The 25,191-nt window shown below is 36.9% G+C and overlaps 2 protein-coding genes and 3 pseudogenes across 2 annotated transcripts; 2 read left to right on the forward strand and 3 right to left on the reverse strand.

Annotated features, from left to right (window-relative positions):
- Window positions 1-7,031: 7,031 nt before the first annotated feature.
- Window positions 7,032-8,066, forward strand: LOC149170101 (NADH dehydrogenase [ubiquinone] 1 alpha subcomplex subunit 9, mitochondrial-like). Its single transcript, XM_089425445.1, has 4 exons — window positions 7,032-7,140; window positions 7,345-7,409; window positions 7,544-7,629; window positions 7,881-8,066. The coding sequence occupies exons 1-4, from the start codon at window positions 7,082-7,084 to the stop codon at window positions 8,064-8,066; spliced, it is 396 nt and encodes a 131-aa protein (XP_089281571.1). The 5' UTR covers window positions 7,032-7,081.
- Window positions 8,067-11,324: 3,258 nt separating this feature from the next.
- On the forward strand, window positions 11,325-15,665 carry LOC149170102 (uncharacterized). The gene is made up of 8 exons (XM_089428878.1): window positions 11,325-11,477; window positions 11,583-11,647; window positions 11,769-11,838; window positions 11,923-12,090; window positions 14,692-14,787; window positions 14,893-14,957; window positions 15,083-15,152; window positions 15,237-15,665. Exons 1-8 carry the CDS (start codon window positions 11,359-11,361, stop codon window positions 15,415-15,417), a joined length of 834 nt encoding a protein of 277 aa, XP_089285004.1. The 5' UTR covers window positions 11,325-11,358; the 3' UTR covers window positions 15,418-15,665.
- Window positions 15,666-17,742: 2,077 nt separating this feature from the next.
- On the reverse strand, window positions 17,743-18,411 carry LOC149170103 (pentatricopeptide repeat-containing protein At2g22070 pseudogene; annotated as a pseudogene).
- Window positions 18,412-18,525: 114 nt separating this feature from the next.
- LOC149170104 (putative pentatricopeptide repeat-containing protein At3g13770, mitochondrial pseudogene) lies at window positions 18,526-19,160 on the reverse strand (annotated as a pseudogene).
- Window positions 19,161-19,234: 74 nt separating this feature from the next.
- Window positions 19,235-19,855, reverse strand: LOC149170105 (putative pentatricopeptide repeat-containing protein At3g23330 pseudogene; annotated as a pseudogene).
- Window positions 19,856-25,191: the final 5,336 nt, after the last annotated feature.

Consider the following 25,191-nt stretch of genomic DNA (forward strand, 5'->3'; position numbering starts at 1 on the left):
GTTTATCACAGTCATGTATAAATATTTTGAGAGAGCCCTCTCAGATTGGAAGGACTAACTTCCAGTCAAAATTTGGTTTCAAATAGTTACACTTTGTTGAAGGTTGATACAACCCAACCCTTTCCAACCTAGTTCGAAAGTTATATCATCTTGGATGTTTCATTTCAAAAGCTGAGCTCTTGAAGGTAGTAGGAGATCAGATTGTTTGAGGTTGCATTTCTACCTTGGTGACTTCACTGGTAATCTCAACTTAAAGGTGGCTTCCAAGAATATTCATATGAGGAGCAATCCAAAGCCCAATCCACCAGAAATAGTTGATGATCCAGAAAAAATTCTCAGAAAAGATGTTAGCTCATCAAAATCAGGTACTTCATTTCTCTTAAGATCTACCTCATTACCCTCTGGAGATATTCAATATATTGAAGGTATTATATTTGATGAAGAGTATAATCCTATATTACTCAGATCTAAATCAGAGAATGATTTACCAAAACTAGAGTTAGATTCTATTTTTGAGGTTCCTAAAGAAGTTAAAGATAGGTTTTGGGAAATTGCTGCATCAGAATTGTCACTTGAACAAGAGTCTTTAGAAAAACTAAAAGAATTTGATCCTTTTGAACTTTTTTCAAGAAAATAAATTAGTTTCCCTTTACCTAAAAGAAGTACCTTTACTTCAAAAACAAAAGTCTCTGTCACTCAAGCCCCTTCGAGTACATCTGCTTTCATCACTACCCCTACTAGTTTCATTTTTACCCCTCCTGTTGGAATTTCTGCTAGTACTTCTGTTATGGCAGCCCTGCTAGATATGCTCCTTTTTTTTTACCAGCCGCACTTCATGACTTACCTCAAGGGTACTCCACTATAATAAAAACTTTTAGAAGTGAAGAGGTAATAATTGTAGAACAACATGTTGATCAGTTCAATGACTTTATAGACCTGGAAGAGGTAGATTATGAAGATGTTAAAATAAGGTTGTTTGTACAAAGTTTCATTGGTGAGGTGAAAAAATGGTTCAAAGCTTTAACCCATGGAAGCTTACATGATTGGAATGCATTAGAAGACACTTTCCTAAGGAAAAGGGGAAGTAAAGTTAATCTTGTACAAGCTTTGAATGAATATAACAATTTGAATAAAGAAAGCCATGAATCAGTACAATATTTTTAAAAAAGATTCAATAAAATCTATAATTCCATTCCTGCTCACATTAAGCCTCCCCCAGGAGATGCTCAGTTACATTATACCGAGGCCTTTGATTATGAGTTTTCCATCCTATTAAGAGAGAGATAGAGTCTGCTACGTTAGCTGACATGCAGAATGATGTTGTGAAAGTGGAAGTTAATATGGCTGCAGCAAATAGGTCTAAAATTGGTAAAGGAAAAGTGAGAGAGGAAGAAAAACCTTCTACATCTTCTGATGTTAAATTTGATACCATCATGAAAAAAATGGAAAGGCTCATGGATAGACCAGCCCTTGGGAATAATCCTCCTGCTGCACAACCTGAAACACAAGTTAGAAATCCAAATATTAAAAGGGTTCAAATTCAACAGAGGTAAAGAGAACAGAGAAATCATCCTGACCAATAGTTAGACCTCCTTTCCATCAAAACATGGTAGATGATGAGTAAATGAAACTAGAGATCTAAGGAGATACCATTCATTGTTTAGATGAATATGAGAAAGGAATGTTTTTAACAAAAGAATAACATGATGAGTCTAATAATGACTTGGTTAGTGATGAAACTGAGCCATAATCAAAATACTTAGAAGGCTATCAACATGCTATTATAGATATGAAAAACCACTATAATCTAAGAAAAAAAAATGTTCCTGTAGTTGCAAATAAAAATCAGCCTAAGAAAGATTCTCCAAAGGTTACAAAATAAAAGAAAGAAACCCCTGTAGAGGAAGTTGAGAAGACACAACCAATTTTCAACTTAGAGAAAGAAATATCAAAGATAAAGATTTTTGTCCCCTTTGGAGAAATAATAAGGGTTACAGAATATAGAAAGAAAATTTTTAAAATGCTTAACACTGAAGCTAGATCATCTGATATTTTGAATTTGCAAGAAGATCATCCTACTGTGTTCCTAGGGCTAAGAGAAGAAGATGAGAAAAATGAAGAGGTACTACCTTTCTATGTTATTTTAAACATCCATGACATGAAACTACATAATTCTATGTTAGCTTCAGGGGCATCACACAATCTTATGCCTATGGTCATCATGGAGATATTGGGTTTAGATATAACTAGGCCATACAAAGACTTATTTTCTTTTGATTCAAAAAGGGTAAAATGTATAGGTCTAATCAAAGATGTGGTTGTTAGTTTGAGTCAAATTCCTGCTAAGACTATACTGATGGATATTATTGTGGCTGATATTCCACCAAAGTTTGGCATGTTGATATCTAGATGATGAGCTACCAAAGTCAAAGGAAACATTCAAATGGATATGAATTATGCTACTATACCGGTTTTTGGGGAACAAAGGAGATTATACATAGGTTCTAGGATGGTATATATGGTCAGAAACAAGGAAAAACCTCAAAAATTTCCAGTATATGTAGTGGATACTAAATTGGTTAGAAAATTATATATTACGGAGCAATGGAACACATAAAATATTGCAGAAATATAAACATAGAAAATGCACAAAACAAGAGAGACATAGATATACGTGGTTCACCCAGTTTGGGCTACGTCCACCCCGAACAGCCAGTCCTTCCTTTCTATTATCCAGCAAAATGAAGAGACACAACCTACAACAAATCTGCTGTAATATCCTCTGTTTTCTCTCACAGTCTCACCTCTCTGTTTCCCGCTCACAGAATACACATCTATCACACAGGCTCAAATACAATGCCCTCATAAAAAGAGAGGGGTTGCCTTCTAGGGCAAAAAAACCTAAACTAAAAATAAGTTCTACCGTCAGATCATCCGCCTAATGAACGGCCCAGATTGACTAGAAATTACTATACTTTTACAAGGCAATTTTACAGCTGTTTTTAGCTTCGGGGGCGCTGGCCCCGAAACCCCCCGCCAAGGGGGGGCTCCCAAAGGTCGTAGCCGCCCCCCCTGGACCCCCCCTGCAACGAATATTTTACGAGCGGCGTTGCCGCCCCCATTTCGAACTGGGGTCCAATGTGGCAATACCTTTGAATATAGAAGATAATCAGGCTCCACACCCAACAATCTCCCACTTGGAGATTGATTGTAGCAACTCCACCGTTGCTCCATTTGCTGGAAAATGACTCCTCTTTGGACCTGGCTGTTTCTCATATTCATCGTCATCCTTGAAGACCAATTGAAACTGAGCATATTCTCAGATTCTCCCTGGTTACAACTTTTGTTAGCATATCTGCAGGATTCTGGCTAGTGTGTATCTTTTCCAGCTTCAACTCTCCATCTTCCAACACTGATCATATGAAATGGTACTTGAGCTGTATGTGTTTAGTCCTGGAATGAAATGCTGAGTTCTTTGCAAGATGAATGGTACTTTGGCTCTCACTGTATAACGTGCCCATATCATGCTCCTTACCCAATTCACCCATAAACCTTTATAACCAAATCATTTCTTTACTAGCCTCTGTAGCAGCAACATACTCTGCTTCTGTTGTTGAAAGTGCAACAACACTTTAGATTTTTGAAACCCAACTGACAGTTGTTCCTCCAACAGTAAATACATATCCTGTAGTGCTCCTCCTATTATCTCTGTCACCTACCATATCTGCATCAACATATCCTTGTAGGGAGATGTTTGAACCAACAAAGCATAATGCTTGATTTGTGGTACCTTTCAAATATCTGAGAATCCATTTCACTGCCATCCAATGTTCCTTTCCTGGATTTTTCATGTACCTGCTTACAACTCCCACTGCATGTGCAATATCAGGCCTTGTGCAGACCATTGCATACATTAAGCTTCCAACTGCTGATGCATATGGAACTTTAGACATATAATCCATGTCTTCTCAGGTCTTTGGGCACATTTCCTTGCTAAGTTTGAAATGGCTAGCAAAAGGTGTACTAACTGGTTTTGCATTGTGCATGTTAAATCTTTTCAACACCTTTTGTATGTACTCATTATGAGACAATGTTAATTTACAATTTTTCCTGTATCTAGTTATTCTCATACCAAGGATTTGTTTTGCAGCTCCCAAATCCTTCATTGCAAATGAATTTGCCAATTTTCTTTTGAGCACATTTATTTCCTGCATGTTAGATCCTGCAACAAGCATGTCATCTACATACAATAACAATATAATATAGCTGCCATCATTTTTCTTTTTCAAATAAACACAATGATCAGAGTGACATCTAGTTACGCCGTAAGGCGTTCCCCTCTGAAATGAACTCCCCTCATTGTCTATCTGTCACCCTCAAATACCGTCAGATTATATGTTAGACGATGGAGAGAGGTTGAGCCGTTGATTAGCGCGGTCGATTTCTGCCATAGCCGGGGTTCATATCACCGGAAGTCGGAGAGACGAAAATGGCTTCATATCACCGGAAGTCGGAGAGACGAAAATCCAGGGCCGAGGCAGCCTTTGGTTGTGCATAAAACCCACCACTCTTTACAATTCGTAAGTCATTTGCGCAACAGAATCTCGCAGGGCCGAATGGAATGAAATCCCAGAACTTCTGCAACTTCTTCACCTTGCGCTCTCTCTTAGCTGATGCGATTAGCTCTTCTTGAAAGGGTTTCTCTTCATATGTATCCACTTTTCTAATTATTGGGTTTTGGGGCCGCTGGTGATAACTTGGGGTTTCTGCGTTTTCTGCAATTGGTCTCCATTCTAATTTGGTCCTGCATTTGGGTAAGCAAACATACAATTCTAATTTGTTTTAGGTTTAGAGAGAAATTATAAACTAGTGGGTTACTTTTATGCAGAAAAGTTTAGAGAGAAATTATAAACTGATGGATTTCTTTTGTGCAGAAATGGTATTTGCCAGAGAATTCGTACTTCGGTATATAGTGGTGATTTCCTGTTTGGTGGCATCTGCCACTGCGGAGTGCAGTTCTCTTCATTGCCCAGGACTCTGGCAGTCACAGTAACCATCATTTCATCTGCACAATTGGCACCCAATGGTAAGAAATTTTGTTTCCATTCAAATTATTATAGGGCCAGGTTTTTTTCAGTTGTTTCTCAGATTTTTTTACACTTCGGTGGGCAATTACTTATTTAACCAAAAGATTAGTCCAGATGAAATGGTTTTTAAAGGCAATCTTAACTGAAAATTTATGCACTTAGTTTAAATTGTTTAATCACTAGTCTCTTTCTCTCTCTTTTTTTTTTTTTTTTTTTTTTTTTTTTCAGTTTTTGATCAAATTTAACCAAAAATTTATGATTTTCAAAAATTTTAGTTTAAGTTATTTAACGCAGAATAATACTCTAAACTTTTTTGATGTTCTGAATTTCTTTAAGCATTCAAAAATATTAATAAAAAATTACTATATGACTTGAAATTGTAACGAGAATCCAGGGCCGAGGCAGCCTTTGGTTGTGCATAAAACCCACCACTCTTTACAATTCGTAAGTCATTTGCGCAACAGAATCTCGCAGGGCCGAATGGAATGAAATCCCAGAACTTCTGCAACTTCTTCACCTTGCGCTCTCTCTTAGCTGATGCGATTAGCTCTTCTTGAAAGGGTTTCTCTTCATATGTATCCACTTTTCTAATTATTGGGTTTTGGGGCCGCTGGTGATAACTTGGGGTTTCCGCGTTTTCTGCAATTGGTCTCCATTCTAATTTGGTCCTGCATTTGGGTAAGCAAACATACAATTCTAATTTGTTTTAGGTTTAGAGAGAAATTATAAACTGGTGGGTTACTTTTATGCAGAAAAGTTTAGAGAGAAATTATAAACTGATGGATTTCTTTTGTGCAGAAATGGTATTTGCCAGAGAATTCGTACTTCGGTATATAGTGGTGATTTCCTGTTTGGTGGCATCTGCCACTGCGGGAGTGCAGTTCTCTTCATTTCCCAGGACTCTGGCAGTCACAGAAACCATCATTTCATCTGCACAATTGGCACCCAATGGTAAGAAATTTTGTTTCCATTCAAATTATTATAGGGCCAGGCTTTTTTCAGTTGTTTCTCAGATTTTTTTTACACTTCAGTGGGCAATTACTTATTTAACCAAAAGATTAGTCCAGATGAAATGGTTTTTAAAGGCAATCTTAACTGAAAATTTATGCACTTAGTTTAAATTGTTTAATCACTAGTCTCTTTCTCTCTTTTTTTTTTTTTCAGTTTTTGATCAAATTTAACCAAAAATTTATGCATTTTCAAAAATTTTAGTTTAAGTTATTTAACGCAGAATAATACTCTAAAATTTTTTGATGTTCTGAATTCCTTTAAGCATTCAAAAATATTAATAAAAAATTACTATATGACTTGAAATTGTAACGAGATTTCGAAGAAAAAATATTTTAACTATTAAACTGAGCCCTTAATGAAGGGTGGGAATTTTTTTCCCAGTCTGAACTCCCAGCCAAAGTTATTCAAAGAAGGGTTATAGATTAAATATTTTGAAGTCTGAGATCCTCCCAGCCAAAGTTGTTCAAAGAATGGTTAAAGATTAATTATTTTGAAGTCTGAGATCCGTTATTCAAAGAAGAGTACAGATTAAATATTTGAAGTTTGAGATCCTCCCAGTCAAAGTTGTTCAAAGAATGGTTAAAGATTAATTATTTTGAAGTCTTCAAAGAATGGTTAAAGATTAATTATTTTGAAGTCTGAGATCTTTTGAACCATAGATTCTAAATTAGAATAAATTTATGTTTATAAACAATGGAATTAGAATTTTGAAATAATATAATAAGTTAAATTTAAGACTTTTGTAATCTATAACAATTATTTTTTTTCTTTTTGACTAATTTTGAATAATTAAATTGATAATTTTTACGCCGTAAGGCTTTCCCCTCTGAAATGAACTCCCCTTATTGTCTATCTGTCACCCTCAAATACCGTCAGATTATATGTTAGACGATGGAGAGAGGTTGAGCCGTTGATTAGCGCGGTCGATTTCTGCCATAGCCGGGGTTCATATCACCGGAAGTCGGAGAGACGAAAATGGCGATATGAATCTGGGCATTGGGCACCTTATTTGCAAGGGAACCGGAGGGAGATCATCTTTCAGGTTTTCGTCTAACCCCACTAGGTTGTAACCATAGAGCGTCTATGATATGGAGACATCAATTCAATATATGTTGATGGTCAAACAGTGAAAACCAGGCATGGAAATGGCAGTTGGATTTCCTTTGTAATAAAAACAATTTCAGTGATCGGGGAGATCTTGAAGTAGATACCCTAACTAATGATCATCTGTGATTCATTGTGTCAGCGGTATCATTGCAACCGTCTTTGGAGCCACGGGCTTCCTCGGTCGATATGTTGTGCAGCAACTTGGTATATCGCATCATTTGTTGTAGTGTCAATAATGTCTCTGTTTGTACACAGTTTGTGTTTTTTGTTTTTTTTTTTGCATTAGACAAATACTTTGGCTTTAGGCACTGTTGCTCACTGTTTTTATCAATGTGCAGCTAAGACGGGTTCTCAAGTTCTGGTTCCCTTTAGAGGTTCGGAGGATTCACCCAGGCATTTGAAACTTATGGGTGATCTAGGACAAGTAAGTGGTATAATTCTTTTGTAATTTGAGTGTTGAACTGTTTTGCATTTTTTCTCTCTTCCTTTCAGGCATGCATCAGAAACATGAAACAATTTTGTAAAAGCTTGTTTTCTCATTAACTTAATCCATTTTGTCTTTATAGGAACACATACGTGGGTTTTTCATACCTTTATTTTTTACATTGATAATATTAATTTATAATGTGTTAAACTTTCACTTTTTGTATGTGACTGGGGCCTTCGCTCTGCAAGGTTAATTCTGCCCTTAATCCCATTAGGACTCCAAAGCAGCAGCAGAAGATGATCAATAATGCCCATTTTACAACCCCTCCTACCTCTCTCAGGTTTTTAATTTTCTATCATATAAAACTCACTTATTCATGCTTTCTTGTTTTTTCCTTAAGATTCTTCCATGCTGGGCTGCTTGAACAAATTTAATTCATTTTGAGCTGCTTGAATTGAAATGATGTGTGGGAAATGTGGAATTAAGAAGCAATGGGGGGTTTTATCGACAGATCCACTTCCTCGTCCTTCATGAACTCGGGTTTGTTGAGATCGGAAGTGGATAAGTTCATTCACAATTTAGAACAAAAGTCTAAAGATCAATTTAGAATGGGGCTCAGGTTTTGGTTCAAAATATTCGATTTTATGCCACGGCTTCAATAATGCCACAGAATTTAGAATTAACTCAAGATTTGCTTCAGATCTTCTAGGGCTTACAAACCCGAAGCCCAAAATTTCATCAGACTTGACATGTGCAAATTTATCCTGCTGTAGTCAATATTGGATGCCATCATATCATTTCAAACCTCTCAATTGCTTTCTCGGTCATCTTTCATTTTGTGCAGAATTTGTGTAAAACAATGATTAGATAAGCCTTTCTTAGAGCATCCTGGATTGGTTTTGCAGCTATACAATCCCCTCTCTAAAGATCAGCTCAAAACTCTTCTAAGGATAAATTTGTTAATGACAATCTCTCTTAGAGCATCTCGGATTGGTTTTCTAGCTATACAATCCCCCCCTCTAAAGATCAGCTCAAAACTCTGCTAAGGATAACTTTGTTAAGGACAATCTCTCTCAAGTTCAAAACTCTGCTAAGGATAACTTTGTTAAGGACAATCTCTCTCAAGCCTACTGTTGAGACAAGGGGCTCCTTCAGAATGCTAACTAATTTGGGATAGGCAACCTCAATTTACTAGATTTTTCTACTACAGCAATCTGTTGAGCTTTTTAGCTTTTGCTTTCTGGCTGTTTCCAATTGTCAATATATTCCTCTCAGAAAATGGAATACCTCAAAGGCTCTCTTGGAATACCTCAAAGGCTCTCTTGGGAGCCTTGTCTTCTTGGACAATCATGTCAATTTGGACTGCATGAGAGATTGGTTGAGAAAATTAGATCTGCTCTTTCTGGATATGTTTGAACCTCCTCTGTCCTTTGCAAGGGTAGCTGGTTGGCTGACTTGTTGAAAGCACTATTTTTGTCCATGGAGACAAAAACTGTATGAATAATATTTTAAAGAACACAAGGTTTTTTTCACTCAGCATACTTAAGTGCATTAATCGTGACACAACCAACAATCTTACTATAGTCAATGGCATCATTATGAGCTCAACATAGCCATGGCAAGTTAAACATGAGTTTGTTAATGAACCCTTGAACAGCAATGAGCACAAACTCGCTACAACAAAAGTCTAAAGATCAATTTAGAATGGGGCTCAGGTTTTGGTTCAAAATATTCGATTTTATGCCACGGCTTCAATAATGCCACAGAATTTAGAATTAACTCAAGATTTGCTTCAGATCTTCTAGGGCTTACAAACCCGAAGCCCAAAATTTCATCAGACTTGACATGTGCAAATTTATCCTGCTGTAGTCAATATTGGATGCCATCATATCATTTCAAACCTCTCATTGATCACGTGGAATTTGTTGCATAGATAGTGAACAAGAGTTTGACTTTGTGTCAATTGTAGGTCTTTTCTCCAAGTATCATAAGAGATCCTCAGACTTCCCTCAGAGGCAGGCCTAAACAAGCCCTTTGTAATCTACACATTTAGATCCTCAGATGAACCATTAGCTTATGAAAAATTCCTTCAGTACATAGATTACAACATGCAGCAAGTAGAAGATATAATCCACAAATGTTATCTGCGTGTCCTCTGATATAATCCTTGAAGCTAAAGGCAATCAATGGTGAAACAATTTTCATCAACAGGGATGCAAAAGATTTCAAATCCTCTTAGACAATTTAACTTGTATCACCACATTCCTGTTAGCACTCCTACTATAAATGATTCTTCCATATACCCTTCCTGTTTTAACAAAACTGGCAGTAGCAGGCTTTAGTGAAAAAGATTCTTGGATAGAGCAATACACATCGCAGTATAAAACCTCTTCCTGGTCATCAAGGCAACAATTGCCATCTTAGCTCAGGCAGCCTTTCACTCAGCATACTTAAATACATTAATCATGACACAACCAACAATCTTACTATAGTCAATGGCATCATTATGAGCTCAACATAGCCATGGCAAGTTAAACATAAGTTTATTAATGAACCCTTGAACAGCAACAAGCACAAACTCGCTACAACACAAGTCTAAAGATCAATTTAGAATGGGGCTCGGGTTTTGTTTCAAAATATTTGATTTTATGCCACGGCTTCAATAATGCCACAGAATTTAGAATTAACTCAGGATTTGCTTCAGGTCTTCTAGGGCTTACAAACCCGAAGCCCAAAATTTCATCAGACTTGACATGTGCAAATTTATCCTGCTGTAGTCAATATTGGATGCCATCATATCATTTCAAACCTCTCATTGATCACCTGGAATTTGTTGCATATATAGTGAACAAGAGTTTGACTTTGTGTCAATTGTAGGTCTTTTCTCCACCTATCATAAGAGATCCTCAAACCTCCCTCAGAGGCAGGCCTAAACAAGCCCTCTGTAATCTACACATTTAGATCCTCAGATGAACCATTAGCTTATGAAAAATTCCTGCAGTACATAGATTACAACATGCAGCAAGTAGAAGATATAATCCACAAATGTTATCTGCGTGTCCTCTGATATAATCCTTGAAGCTAAAGGCAATCAATGGTGAAACAATTTTCATCAACAGAGATGCAAAAGATTTCAAATCCTCTTAGACAATTTAACTTGTAGTTGTTATATATGTGATGGCAAGCTATCTTATTATAGTGGAATACATGATATGATTGATATGATCAAAGTCAAACAATTGACTTTGCTCATGTCCATCAAAAATCAGTTGATAGTTTTCATTTAAAAATATTTCTGCATTGTTCACTCTTTGCATGCCTTTATTTGGAAATAGTCAACTATGCACATCATATAAACATTCAGTCCATTACCTTGAGATTAACAAAATCCATTACAAGAAACACTTAACTATAACAAGCTATACATTTTTATTTGCTAGGACACCCACATTAGCTTACTTTATTCCTCAAAAACAGGTGGGTTTCTTGTTGTCATTAAATGGGACAAGAAAAAACATTCTTAACAATTGTAGGGTGTACAGAAATTCCAACATATCCTAGAATGTATTCATGGATTCGAATCCAAATAGCATTAGGAAAATATTACAATGTGCCCACATATCCAAGAATGTATCCAAAGGTCAGTACTCTAAAAAAGGCATTAGGCTTTTTTGAGTCATAATTCAACTTTTATTTTTGGGACTCAAGTAGTTGTTGAGGCAAAAAATGATTCAATTATGGTGTTGCAGGGTTTTGATGTTATCAAAGCACACAGCCATCGACAAATCTTTCCTTGTTCCACTGTTGGCCCTAGAGGCACCTGGAGATGTCATTTCTTGGATCAGGTGACCAGGTTCTTCCCAGTTGCAAAATTGGACAAATTCCAGTGAAGTGAACTGAGAGTTTAAACTTCACCCCACATTTGGATTTGTTTGTCTACATTATTACAGAGGTGATTATGGTTTGTGGACTGCCTTTTTGGTCTTCCTTGTTAGACTATTTTACTACATTCCTGGTGAGTCACAAGAACTCAAATGCCATCCTATTTTACTTGGTCGTTCTTTTCTGCACAGTATATTGAGTTGAATTGCATGACAGAACTGTAGTGTTTGACAAACTTAATTTGTTGGGAACAGGGGAATTGGAACTGCCATTTTTATTTGTGTTACTGGTGATTATTGCTCCTTATCAAGCCATGAACCTGAGGCAAGTTGTTGTTTTCCTTAACAAATGATTAAATTGGTCTCTGGAAATGTGGATGGTAGTTTATGGGATGTTGTTGGTTTGCAGAGGAACCCAAGCTGGAATGGTCTTTTCCATAGCGGTTTCTGCATACTTGATCTATCAACACGTTACCAGGACAGGGGGTATTAAAAAGGCTTTTTATCAGGGAGTTGTTGTACCCACCATTGCTGTTGCGTGCCTTATCTGTGTGTCGTTCATATTCCTCATTAAAGGGTATATATTTTAATTTAACCAGGTGTCAGGCCTAAAAAGTGCCATATTTGTAAAGCCATCTGGACTCCCTACTTAAAATTTTCAAATTATTATTGTGGAAACTAGTACATGTAAGGTGGTGTGTAATAAAGATCGAGTATATAAATAAGTCCAACAAGCTGCATGATTGACTCCTTGGGAGCCTTGTCTTCTTGGCAAATCATGTCAATTTGGATTGCATGAGAGATTGGTTGAGAAAATTAGATCTACTCTTTATGGATATGTTTCAACCTCCTCTGTCCTTTGCAAGGGTAGCTGGTTGGCTGACTTGTTGAAAGCACTATTTTTGTCCATGGAGACAAAAACTGTATGAATAATATTTTAAAGAACACAAGGTTTTTTTCACTCAGCATACTTAAGTACATTAATCATGACACAACCAACAGTCTCACTATAGTCAATGGCATCATTATGAGCTCAACATAGCCATGGCAAGTTAAACATGAGTTTATTAATGAACCCTTGAACAACAACGAGCACAAACTCGCTACAACAAAAGTCTAAAGATCAATTTAGAATGGGGCTCAGGTTTTGTTTCAAAATATTCGATTTTATGCCACGGCTTCAATAATGCCACAGAAGTTAGAATTAACTCAGGATTTGCTACAGGTCTTCTAGGGCTTACAAACCCGAAGCCCAAAATTTCATCAGAATTGACATGTGCAAATTTATCCTACTGTAGTCAATATTGGATGCCATCATATCATTTCAAACCTCTCATTGATCACCTGGAATTTGTTGCATAGATAGTGAACAAGAGTTTGACTTTGTGTCAATTGTAGGCCTTTTCTCCAAGTATCATAAGAGATCCTCAGACTTCCCTCAGGGGCAGGCCTAAACAAGACCTCTGTAATCTACACATTTAGATCCTCAGATGAACCGTTGGCTTATGAAACATTCCTTCAGTACATAGATTACAACATGCAGCAAGTAGAAGATATAATCCACAAATGTTATCTGCGTGTCCTCTGATATAATCCTTGAAGCTAAAGGCAATCAATGGTGAAACAATTTTCATCAACAGGGATGCAAAAGATTTCAAATCCTCTTAGAAAATTTAACTTGTATCACCACTCTCCTGTTAGCACTCCTGCTATAAATGATTCTTCCATATACCCTTCCTGTTTCAACAAAACTGGCAGTAGCAGGCTTTAGTAAAAAAGATTCTTGGATAGAGCAATACACATCGCAGTATAAAACCTCTTCCTGGTCATCATGGCAACAATTGCCATCTTAGCTCAGGCAGCCTTTCACTCAGCATACTTAAATACATTAATCATGACACAACCAACAATCTTACTATAGTCAATGGCATCATTATGAGCTCAACATAGCCATGGAAAGTTAAACATCAGTTTATTAATGAACCCTTGAACAGCAACAAGCACAAACTCGCTACAACAAAAGTCTAAAGATCAATTTAGAATGGGGCTCAGGTTTTGTTTCAAAGTATCCGATTTTATGCCACGGCTTCAATAATGCCACAGAATTTAGAATTAACTCAAGATTTGCTTCAGATCTTCTAGGGCTTACAAACCCGAAGCCCAAAATTTCATCAGACTTGACATGTGCAAATTTATCCTGCTGTAGTCAATATTTGATGCCATCATATCATCTCAAACCTCTCATTGATCACATGGAATTTGTTGCATAGATAGTGAACAAGCGTTTGACTTTGTGTCAATTGTAGGTCTTTTCTCCAAGTATCATAAGAGATCCTTAGACTTCCCTCAGAGGCAGGCCTAAACAAGCCCTCTGTAATCTACACATTTAGATCCTCAGATGAACCATTAGCTTATGAAAAATTCCTTCAGTACATAGATTGCAACATGCAGCAAGTAGAAGATATAATCCACAAATGTTATCGGCGTGTCCTCTGATATAATCCTTGAACCTAAAGGCAATCAATGGTGAAACAATTTTCATCAACAGGGATGCAAAAGATTTCAAATCCTCTTAGACAATTTAACTTGTAGTTGTCATATATGTGATGGCAAGCTATCTTATTATAGTGGAATACCCGATATGATTGATATGATCAAAGTCAAACAGTTGACTTTGCTCATGTCCATCAAAAATCAGTTGATAGTTTTCATTTAAAAATATTTCTGCATTGTTCACTCTTTGCATACCTTTATTTGGAAATAGTCAACTATGCACATCATATAAACATTCAGTCCATTACCTTGAGATTAACAAAATCCATTACAAGAAACACTTAACTATAACAAGCTATACATTTTTATTTGCTAGGACACCCACATTAGCTTACTTAATTCCTCAAAAACAGGTGGGTTCCTTGTTGTCATTAAATGGGACAAGAAAAAACATTCTTAACAGTTGTAGGGTGTACAGAAATTCCAACATATCCTAGAATGTATTCATGGATTCAAATCCAAATAGCAGTAGGAAAATATTACAATGTGCCCACATATCCAAGAATGTATCCAAAGGTCAGTACTCTAAAAAAGGCATTAGGCTTTTTTGAGTCATAATTCAACTTTTATTTTTGGGACTCAAGTAGTTGTTGAGGCAAAAAATGATTCAATTATGGTGTTGCAGGGTTTTGATGTTATCAAAGCACACAGCCATCGACAAATCTTTCCTTGCTCCACTGTTGGCCCTAGAGGCACCTGGAGATGTCATTTCTTGGATCAGGTGACCAGGTATTTCCCAGTTGCAAAATTAGACAAATTCCATTGAAGTGAACTGAGAGTTTAAACTTCGCCCCACATTTGGATTTGTTTGTCTACATTATTACAGAGGTGATTATGGTTTGTGGACTGCCTTTTTGGTCTTCCTTGTTAGACTATTTTACTACATTCCTGGTGAGTCACAAGAACTCAAATGCCATCCTATTTTACTTACTTGGTCGTTCTTTCCTGCACAGTATATTGAGTTGAATTGCATGACAGAACTGTAGTGTTTGACAAACTTAATTTGTTGGGAACAGGGGAATTGGAACTGCCATTTTTATTTGTGTTACTGGTGATTATTGCTCCTTATCAAGCCATGAACCTGAGGCAAGTTGTTGTTTTCCTTAACAAATGATTGAATTGGTGTTTGGAAATGTGGATGGTAGTTTATGGGATGTTGTTGATTTGCAGAGGAACCCAAGCTGGAATGGTCATTTCCATAGCGGCTTCTGCATACTTGATCTATCAACACGTCACCAGGACAGGGGGTATTAAAAAGGCTTTTGATCAGGGAGTTGTTGTACCCACCATTGCTGCTGCGTGCCTTATCTGTGTGCCGTTCATATTCCTCGTTAAAGGGTATATATTTTAATTTAACCAGGTGTCAGGCCTAAACAGTGCCATATTTGTAAAGCCATCTTGACTCCCTACTTAAAATTTTCAAATTATTATTGTGGAAAATAGTACATGTAAGGTGGTGTGTAATAAAGATCTAGTATATAAATAAGTCCAACAAGCTGCATGATTGACTCCTTGGGAGCCTTGTCTTCTTGGCAAATCATGTCAATTTGGATTGCATGAGAGATTGGTTGAGAAAATTAGATCGGCTCTTTCTGGATATGTTTGAACCTCCTCTGTCCTTTGCAAGGGTAGCTGGTTGGCTGACCTCCTCTGTCCTTTGCAAGGGTAGCTGGTTGGCTGACTTGTTGAAAGCACTATTTTTGTCCATGGAGACAAAAACTGTATGAATAATATTTTAAAGAACACAAGGTTTTTTCAGTGGTCAAACCATGCCTTTTATTCAAAGTTGCAGATACCATACATGCATTGATATTCCTCTGCTTTTAAAAAATAAAGGATCCTCTATATTATGAGAGTATACTGAGTTGGAGGGTTTTAAAATTCAGGTTAAATAACTTATTTCTTTGCCTTTTATGCATGCGAGGCATGATCACACAAAGTTATCCATTATTCACAGTTCTGAAATATTGTGGAGCTCCTGTGCACAATATTTATTTTCAATTTTTTGATATTTTCTATCTGTTTTCTGTCATTTTTTTATGTCGCTTAATCTGGCATCCTTTCTATTTTGATGCCAAATTTTTTACTGGATACAGAATCTACTTTCATTCTGCTAATTTTGATATTTTCAATCCATTATTCGATCTGATTGCAACACATTCTATTTTCAATCCATTATATGATATTGTTGCTCCAGTACACCTTCTGTCTTCTTAAAACAAGATAATACCATGGATTATACAACTCGCAATAAGTCGAGATATGCAGGCTGTTTTAGGCAATATCCCATTTTTTTTTCTGAGCCTTCTGTCTTCTTAGAACAAGATAATACCACGGATTATATAACTCACAATTGTCAAGATATGCAGGCTGTTTTAGGCAAATATAACTCACAATTGTCAAGATATGCAGGCTGTTTTAGGCAATATCCCATTTTTGTTTCTAAGCCTCTGTGACTTCAATTCTAAATGAGTTTCCATATAAAACAAGTAATTTTTTCTTTCTTTATTGAGAAAGAACATATATTAAGTTTATATATAATATTATGGTGAAGTTAAATATTGAATTAGTATAAAGATAATTTGTTTATGATATAAGGATCTATTTTCTTATAGTAATTGGATTATTATTAGTTTTTACTGAGGTAAGACTTTGCAATATAAAAAGTGACTTTACAATATAAAAAGCTTATTGACTTATTGAACAATGTAATTATGCAATGTTTAATTTTGAAAAACAAATAATTATTATTAGTTTTTACTGAGATAAGATTATAGTATTTTTTTGTTTATTGATTTATTGACCAATGTAATTTATAATGTTTAACTTTGAAAAACAAATATTTATATTTCAATATTATTAAAAATAATAATAATTTTTAAACATTTAATTGGACCATAATTTAAAGGTCTCATTCTTCTAGGGTACTTGATATTTTACTAGCTTAAAATTATAATTAAATTAAATCAAAACTTGATTCTGAAATAATATAAAATTAGTATAAACCTGACTTACAATGATGGGGGCTTACATAAACAATGTCGCGCCGTTCCAAAGTTGGGATTTATCAATGTTTGACATTAATCAACATGCCATTTGTTCCCTTCCATTTAAAAGTTCAACTTGGTTTCCTGATCAAGAAATATCGATTGCATCCCTCCTTCTTAGCAACTCAATAATGATAAATGACTGAATTAACACTTCAACATATAAAAAGCAGAATTGTGAAAAAACATATGTTTTGTAATGTTGCTTCTCACCCATGCTTTTGTTCTCTTTAGAAAGTGATGTTCCTAACATTTATCCAAAGGGAAATTTTGACAATTTGCCAAACTGGTGCAGCTATAAAGACAGCCAAAAATGTTAGAAATGAGTACTATAAAAGAAAGTGTCTTATGTGTCATGCAACAAGATCAGAACCGTCTTGTCAATAATCAAGCTTAACATACTAAATTTTTAACGCATCCATTCATGCTATCAAAGCAATGCAGAATCTTGTATGAAACTTACCAGAGGTGAGCTTGCTCCACATGAAGAATCTACGAGACAATTGACATATTCTCAGCATGTTTCTCCTTATTTCCACGTGTCACAAGAAGCAACTTCTAGACCAATAGAGGATAGTATAGAGAAGCATTCAACCCACTCCCAAATAGTGCTCAAACTTCATCTTGTATTACCAATAATCCTGACAAGAGCACGTTCCATTCCTAAAATGGTGAAAACGTATAGCGTCCCTTGCTACAATTTCACGTCCAACAATCTTAGAAATAAACTTGACAGCATTATGACAGTCACCACATACACGAAGGTTCTTTATTCGAATAGGGGCCCCTGGAGGTGTGCTCATAAGCCCAAATGCAATGGCTAGCTTCTCACTGTGATGGAGGACAAAGTTTTTGTTCGGTACATAACCCGCCTCGTCCATTGGCCCGGCCAATGTATTCAACATTGCATGAACTTCCTCTATTTGTGGGTGTGATCTATCTGCTGACATGAATGCATGTACTCTATTCTTGACCTCAATCCCGCTGAACCCTAGCTTCTTTTTAGCATCTCTGTCTTTCATCATTTTTCTAACCTTGGCTGCATCATCCCACCTACCAGCTGCAGAATAGATATTTGAAAGCAGCACATATTCCGAAGTATTTTTCGGCTCCAAATCGAAAAAAAATTGTGCGACACGCTTTCCTATTTCCATATTGCCGTGAATTCTGCAAGCACTGAGTAGTACCACCCAGATACTGACATAAGGTTCAAATGGCATCTTATTGATGAAATCTTCTGCCTCGTCTAGACGACCAGCACGACTAAGAAGGTCAATCATGCAAGCATGATGATCCATTCTTGGTGTGATGTTATGTTCATGCCTCATGGAATGAAAGTAATAATGTCCTCAATCTACTAGACCTATATGGCTGCAAGTAGAGAGAAACCAAGGAAGGTTATGGCATCTGGACTAATGCCTGTCAGTAGCATTTTGCTCAAAAAGTTTCAAGGTTTCCACCCCATCCCCATGCTGAGCATGACCAACAATCATTTCATTCCATGAGACAACATCACACTCAATCATCTTCTCGAAAACTTTCCGTGCATCTTTTATGCCTCCACATTTGGCATACATAGTAACTAGGGCGTTGACCATAGACATCTAGACATGGGTGACTCAAACCCCATACAGAGAATGTGGGCATGGATGTGTCTTCCATGCTCAAGCACTGATAGGTTGGTACACGCACTAACAATGCTAGCAAAAGTTGCCTCATTTGGCTTCAAACCAGTGTGTTGCATTTGACAAAAGATTTTTAGAGCCTCTTCACTATACCCATGCTGCACATACCCTGCAATCATTGCATTGCAAGAGATCACATCTTGTTCAGGAATTTTGTCTAACACTTGACGGGCATATTGTAGGCTGCCAGATTTAGCATACATGTCTACAAGAGCACTTCCAACAAACATATTTGAGTCAAAACCAGTCTGGATAATGTGGCCGTGAAGTTGTTTACCTTCTTCAAAAGTAGGTAAGCTGCAACTTACACTGAGAATTCTTGCATAAGTGAATTGATTCAGTTTCACACCTATCTGTTTCATTTGGAAACTAACCTCTAAGGCCTCTTGATAATGGTCATTATGTGCATATCCTGCAATAATTGCATTCCATGAGATTAAGTCTCCTGCATTTTATCAAACACACATAGTGCATCTTCTATGGTTTGAGTTTTGGCATACATTGTAACAATAGCATTGCACACGGAAACTAGGGACTGGAATCCACTTTTGATAATGTACGCATGGACCTGTCTGCCAAACCTCAAATCAATGAGAATAGCACACGCATTGACGACACTGACAAATGTCAACTCATTTGGCTTCATACCGGTCTGGTGAATTTCATTAAAAAACCTTGTGGCCTCGTCCGCTTGCCCATTTTGGGCATATCCTGCAACCATGGTAGTCCAAGAAACATTGTTTCGAACCGGCATTAAATAAAACATTTGGCGTGCACCATCTACTCTCCCACATTTGGAATACATATCAACAAGAGCAGTCCCAACAAATACATTTGACTCAAATCCGAGCTTAACAACCTGTCCATGAATTTTCCTCCCATATCCCAAATCCACCATGCTTGCACATGCACTTACAACGCTGGCTAAGGTGAACTCATCAGGTTTTGTGCCCATCCATTGCAGCTGGCCATATAAATCCATGGCTTCAACCTGATCACCACATCGGGCATATGCCGCAATCATTGCATTCCAGGAAACTATGCTACGTTCATGCATTTTGTCAAACAGACATCGTGCATTTTCCACATACCCACATTTTGCATAGCCTGTAAGAACCGTAGTCCATGAACAAACATCTCATTCAGGTATTGTGTCAAACACTTGGCATGCATCCTTATTTGGGGACAAGAACACAGGTCCTTGAGTTGCGGCCATGGTTTTAATACCAATCCTCTTTTGACTTCTTCCTTGCTCGGTAGCAATTTATAGAAAACTCTGTACCTCAACAACCAGTATGCTCGAAACTTGTTCATATCAAACACTAATATATCCAGGGTTTTCAAATGGGCATCTCTAAAATTTTGGAAAATAAATTTAATCATTTCGCAAGTTTTGGCCTACTACTCATAAACATCAATCCGAAAAAGGGGTATGTGTTGTAGTATTTGTAAATGAGTAAACATTTAAATTTAGTTTTATATGAAAAAAGTATTTAGTATGCATAATGAAACAAAATTAAAATAATAATAATAAAACAGTTTAATTGACATCTCATATGAACTTAGTAGTGAAAAATGTCATTTTAATAGAGTTCTGGCAAGTTAAGGAATTTGTGCATCCCTATATCTACGAAAATTTCACCGAGAGTTGAATTGGGATATTAAAAACACATTCGAGGTTTTATCCAAAAGAAAGTTCATGACATCTCATATGAAGTTAGTAGTGAAAAATGTCATTTTAATAGAGTTCTGGCAAGTTAAAGAATTTGTGCATCCCTATATTTACGAAAATTTCACATTTGAGGTTTTATCCAAAAGAAAGTTCATAACATCTCATATGAAGTTAGTACTGAAAAATTTCATTTAATAGAGTTCTGGCAAGTTAAGGAATTTGTGCATCCCTATATTTACGAAAATTTCACCAGAGAGTTTGATTTCAGCAAGGAGTTTGATGGCTTTCACTTGTATTTTTCGAAACACCTAGTTGACAGAACCATGTAGTAGGAAAAGGACATTTAATTTTTACTTTCATGATGGTTTGTGACAGCTAGCAACCTTGTGTGCCCTCTTTAAAAGTGACAATTCGTTCTTAAATATGTAACATATGGAAAAACAAAATCTCCAAATACAAAAAGAAACTTAAAATCATGTACAAAAATATGTTCACATAAACAACAACTGTTACATGAATAATGGATAACCTCTATATAACATTAACTATAACTCATTATCATCCACCCTTGCTTTCAAGAATGTCCATTCACATGTTTCTATTCTTCCACACACTACTATTACTTATCCATATTCAAAACACACATAACTAATAGTTTCAAGTGTAACTCAATATCATCCACCTTTGCGTTCAACAATGTCCATTCACATGTCACTATTTTTCTACACACTATTATTTATAAAATATTTATATTCAGCGTACACATAACTAACAATCTCAATTGCAACTCTTTATCATCCACTCTTGCTTTCAACAATGCCCCTTCACATGTTCCTATTTTTCCACACTTTATGCCTTACGGCGTTTCCTTTGCAACATCAGGTGCAAATGCTAGTATAACCTTGTTCAGACATAAACTTGTCAAATTTTAGATACCACTGCCTTGGAGCCTGTTTTAAGCCATACAAGCTCTTCTTCAACCTGCACACTAGTTTCTCCTTCCCTTTCACCTCATATCCTTGTGGCTGCTGCATATATATCTCTTCCTCCAAATCCCCATGGAGAAAGGCTGTCTTTACATCTAACTGCTCAAGATGCGAATCTTCAGCTGCTACAAGACTTAAAATAGCTCTGATTGAAGTCATTTTAGCAACAGGAGAAAATATTTCATCAAAATCAATACCTTTCTTCTGTGCAAACCCCTTCACCACAAGTCTAGCTTTATACCTCTGTTTTCCTCCATCTTCTTCCTTCAGCCTGTAAACCCATTTATTCTTCAATGTAGTTTTTTCCTACAGGCAACCTGACTAAATCCCAATTCTGGTTATGCATTAAGGAGTCCATCTCTTCTTCCATGGCTACCTCCCACTTCTTCCTGCTTTCAACCTGCATTGCTTCTTCATAACATTCGGGTTCACCGGAATTAGTCAATAATAAATAATATAATGAAGGAGAGTATCGTTCAGGGGGTCTTCTTATCCTGGTAGATCTTCTAACACCACTTTCAGGTGTTTGGGGTGCCTGTTGTTGTTGTGGTGGTTGCTATTGTTGTGGTTGTTGATTATTATTATTTTCAGGCACCTTTACTTTTTCAGTGATTTCATCAAGAACTGCGTATTCCTTGTTTTCTTTTTCCGGTTTCTTTCCCTGCAACTAATTCTTATACAAGACCTTTTCATTGAATATTACATCTCTGCTCCTAATGATTTTGTGATTTTCGTAATCATATAAGCGATAACCAAAATCATTAACACCATATCCAATAAAGGTACATTTCTTTGACTTTGCCTCAAGCTTTTTTCTATTTTCTTTATCAATATGGACAAAGGCCTCACAACCAAAAGGCTTTAAAATAGAGTAGTTTACCTTTTTACCTCTCCATGCTTCCTCTTGAACACCACCATCCAAGGAACTTGAAGGCCCTCTGTTTATTAGATAAACAACAGTATCTACAGCATCTTCCCAAAACTGTAAAGGCAATCTTGCATGCAATCTCATGCACCTTGCACGTTCCATGATTATTCTATTCATCCTTTCTGACACACCATTTTCTTGTGGTGTTCTTGGAACTGTCTTCTCTATGCGAATTCCATGCTCTGAACAATACCTATCAAACTCTTTGCTGTAATATTCACCTCCATTGTCTGATCTAAGACACTTCAATTTCTTTCCTGTCTCAATCTCAACCAAAGATTTCCATTTCTTGAAAGTATCAAATACATCAGATTTATTCTTAATATAATAAATCCAAGTTTTTCTAGTTGCATCATCAATAAAAGTAACATAATAACGAGAGCCACCGAGAGATGATACCTGAGCAGGTCCCCATACATCTGTATGCACAAGCTCTAATTTTTCATTCTTCTTTTCTTTCCCAACTCTGAGAAATCTGACTCTATTCTGTTTTCCATAAATGCAATTCTCATAGAAGTCCAAATCAACATTCTTCAAACCTGGCAACAAATTCCTTGAGTGAAGAATCTTCATCCCCTTTTCACTCATGTGTCCGAGCCTATGATGCCATAATGCTACATCTGATCCTTTGGAAGTTAAAGCATTAACAGAGTTAGAAATACCATTGCATAAATACAATGTACCAACCTTTTCGCCTTTTGCTATTACCAGGGCTCCTTTGGTGACCTTCCAAGCTTTATCTGTGAAAGTTGTCACACAACCTTCACCGCCTAACTGCCCTGTTGAAATCAGATTTTTCTTTAGATCTGGAACACGCCTTACCTCCTTTAATAGCCATTGGTTTCCATTATGCTGTTTTACAAGAACCTTACCCATTCCAACGATTTTACAGGGTTTATCATCACCCAGACGAACTTGTCCAAAATCTCCTTGAACATAGTCATGAAAGTATTTCTTATCAGGTGTGGCATGGAATAAAGCCCCCAAATCTACCACCCAGGAATCAGTAATATTTTCGAAAGAAAGAATCAAAGCATCTTGTAACACCTCACCTATCACATTTGCTTCATGATTGTTTTCTTGCTGTGCATCTCCTTCTTTTCCCTTCCGAGATCTACAATCTTTCTTTAGGTGTCCTTTATTTCCACATTTCCAGCACACTATCACCGATCTGGACTTGGATCTGCCTTTCCTTGATTTACTGCGATATCCTGAGCTCTTTCCTCTTTCCACTTTTCTTTCTCTAGACTCTGCACTCAAAGCATTTCCCGATGTCTCACGGGAGATTTTCTGTCGCATTTCCTCGCTAAGGATAGCACTGACAACATCATCAAACTTTAAAGTACTAGATCCAGAAATGGAGTTACTAATGGCCATTACCAAACCATTCCAACTTTCTGGTAATGAGCACAAGAATAACAGAGCTCTAACTTCATCATAAAAGTTTACCCCTACAGAACTTAACTGACTTGTAACTGTATTAAAATCATTTAAATGGTCTGCAACAGATCCACCTTCTGACATCTCCATATTAAATAACCGTTTCATAAGAAATACCTTGTTTGAGGCTGAGGGTTTTTCATATAGTTTCGACAACGTCTGAATCAAACCCTCTGTCGTGGTTTCCTTCGAAATGTTGAAGGTGACTGACACAACAAGGCACAACCGTATTGTTCCGAGTGCCTTTCTATCGAGAAGGTTCCATTCTTCGTCTGTCATACCCATCGGCATCTTTGATTTTCCACCCAATGGTAGGTATAGATCTTTTTGATATAGATAATCTTCCATCTGCATCTTCCACAGCGAGAAGTTTTGGCCGTTAAATTTCTCGACCCTAAACTTACCATCTTCCGCCATTGCTCCCACTCGAACTAGGAACCCTTCTTTCCTGCGAGTTTATCAGCCAAATAGACCTTGAGCTCTGATACCAGTTGTTAGAAAATTATATATTACGGAGCAATGGAATACATAAAATATTGCAGAAATATAAACATAGAAAACGCACAAAACATGAGAGACACAGATATACGTGGTTCACCCAGTTTGGGCTACGTCCACCCCGAACAACCAGACCTTCCTTTCTGTTATCCAGCAAAATGAAGAGACACAACCTACAACAAATCCGTTTTAATATCCTCTGTTTTCTCTCACAGTCTCACCTCTCTGTTTCCCGCTCACAGAATACACATCTATCACACAGCCTCAAATACAATGCCCTCATACAAAGAGAGGGGTTGCCTTCTAGGGCAAAAAACCCTAAACTAAACATAAGTTCTACCGTCAGATCATTCGCCTAATGAATGGCCCAGATTGACTAGAAATTACTATACTTTTACAAGGCAATTTTGCAACTGTTTTTATCTTCGGGGGCGTTGCCCACGAAACCCCCCGCCAGGGGGGGCTCCCAAAGGTCGCAGTCGCCCCCCTTGGACCCCCCCTGCTGCGAATATTTTACGGGCAGCGTTTCCGCCCCCATTTCGAACTGGGGTCCAATGTGGCGATACCTTTGAATATATAAGATAATTAGGCTCCACACCCATCAAAATTGGGTTCATCTATACTCTTCAATGAAATCACCAACAACACAGAAAATTAGCATGCAGAAAAGGAGCAGCAAGTTGAAGAAATTGATAGGAAAGGGTGGTGGCACATGAGCTTTGATGGTACTGCAAGAAGACATGGAGCTGGTGCAGTGTTAGGAAACTAGCTCACAAAAAGATAGAAAAATCAACGCCTTAGAATTCAGCCTCTTCTAGGGGGCAACTGCCTTTACATTACACAAATGAACAATTCTTGGATGATACAAA

This window comes from Pinus tabuliformis, chromosome 4_2 (genome assembly GCF_031772625.1).
Source record: "Pinus tabuliformis cultivar Carrire ecotype Pingquan chromosome 4_2, CPIR1, whole genome shotgun sequence".
Classification (NCBI taxonomy): Eukaryota; Viridiplantae; Streptophyta; class Pinopsida; order Pinales; family Pinaceae; genus Pinus; species Pinus tabuliformis.

What these genes read in the sequence shown, in the direction of transcription:
- LOC149170101 (XM_089425445.1), top strand. Translation starts at nt 7,082, where the DNA reads ATGAATCTGGGCATTGGGCACCTTATTTGCAAGGGAACCGGAGGGAGA. An exon ending in GGAGGGAGATCATCTTTCAG is followed by an intron (nt 7,141 to 7,344) that starts GTTTTCGTCTAA and finishes TCATTGTGTCAG; the next exon opens with CGGTATCATTGCAACCGTCT. An exon ending in TTATGGGTGATCTAGGACAA is followed by an intron (nt 7,630 to 7,880) that starts GTAAGTGGTATA and finishes TCGCTCTGCAAG; the next exon opens with GTTAATTCTGCCCTTAATCC.
- LOC149170102 (XM_089428878.1), top strand. Translation starts at nt 11,359, where the DNA reads ATGATTCAATTATGGTGTTGCAGGGTTTTGATGTTATCAAAGCACACA. An exon ending in GATGTCATTTCTTGGATCAG is followed by an intron (nt 14,788 to 14,892) that starts GTGACCAGGTAT and finishes ACATTATTACAG; the next exon opens with AGGTGATTATGGTTTGTGGA. An exon ending in ACTATTTTACTACATTCCTG is followed by an intron (nt 14,958 to 15,082) that starts GTGAGTCACAAG and finishes TGTTGGGAACAG; the next exon opens with GGGAATTGGAACTGCCATTT.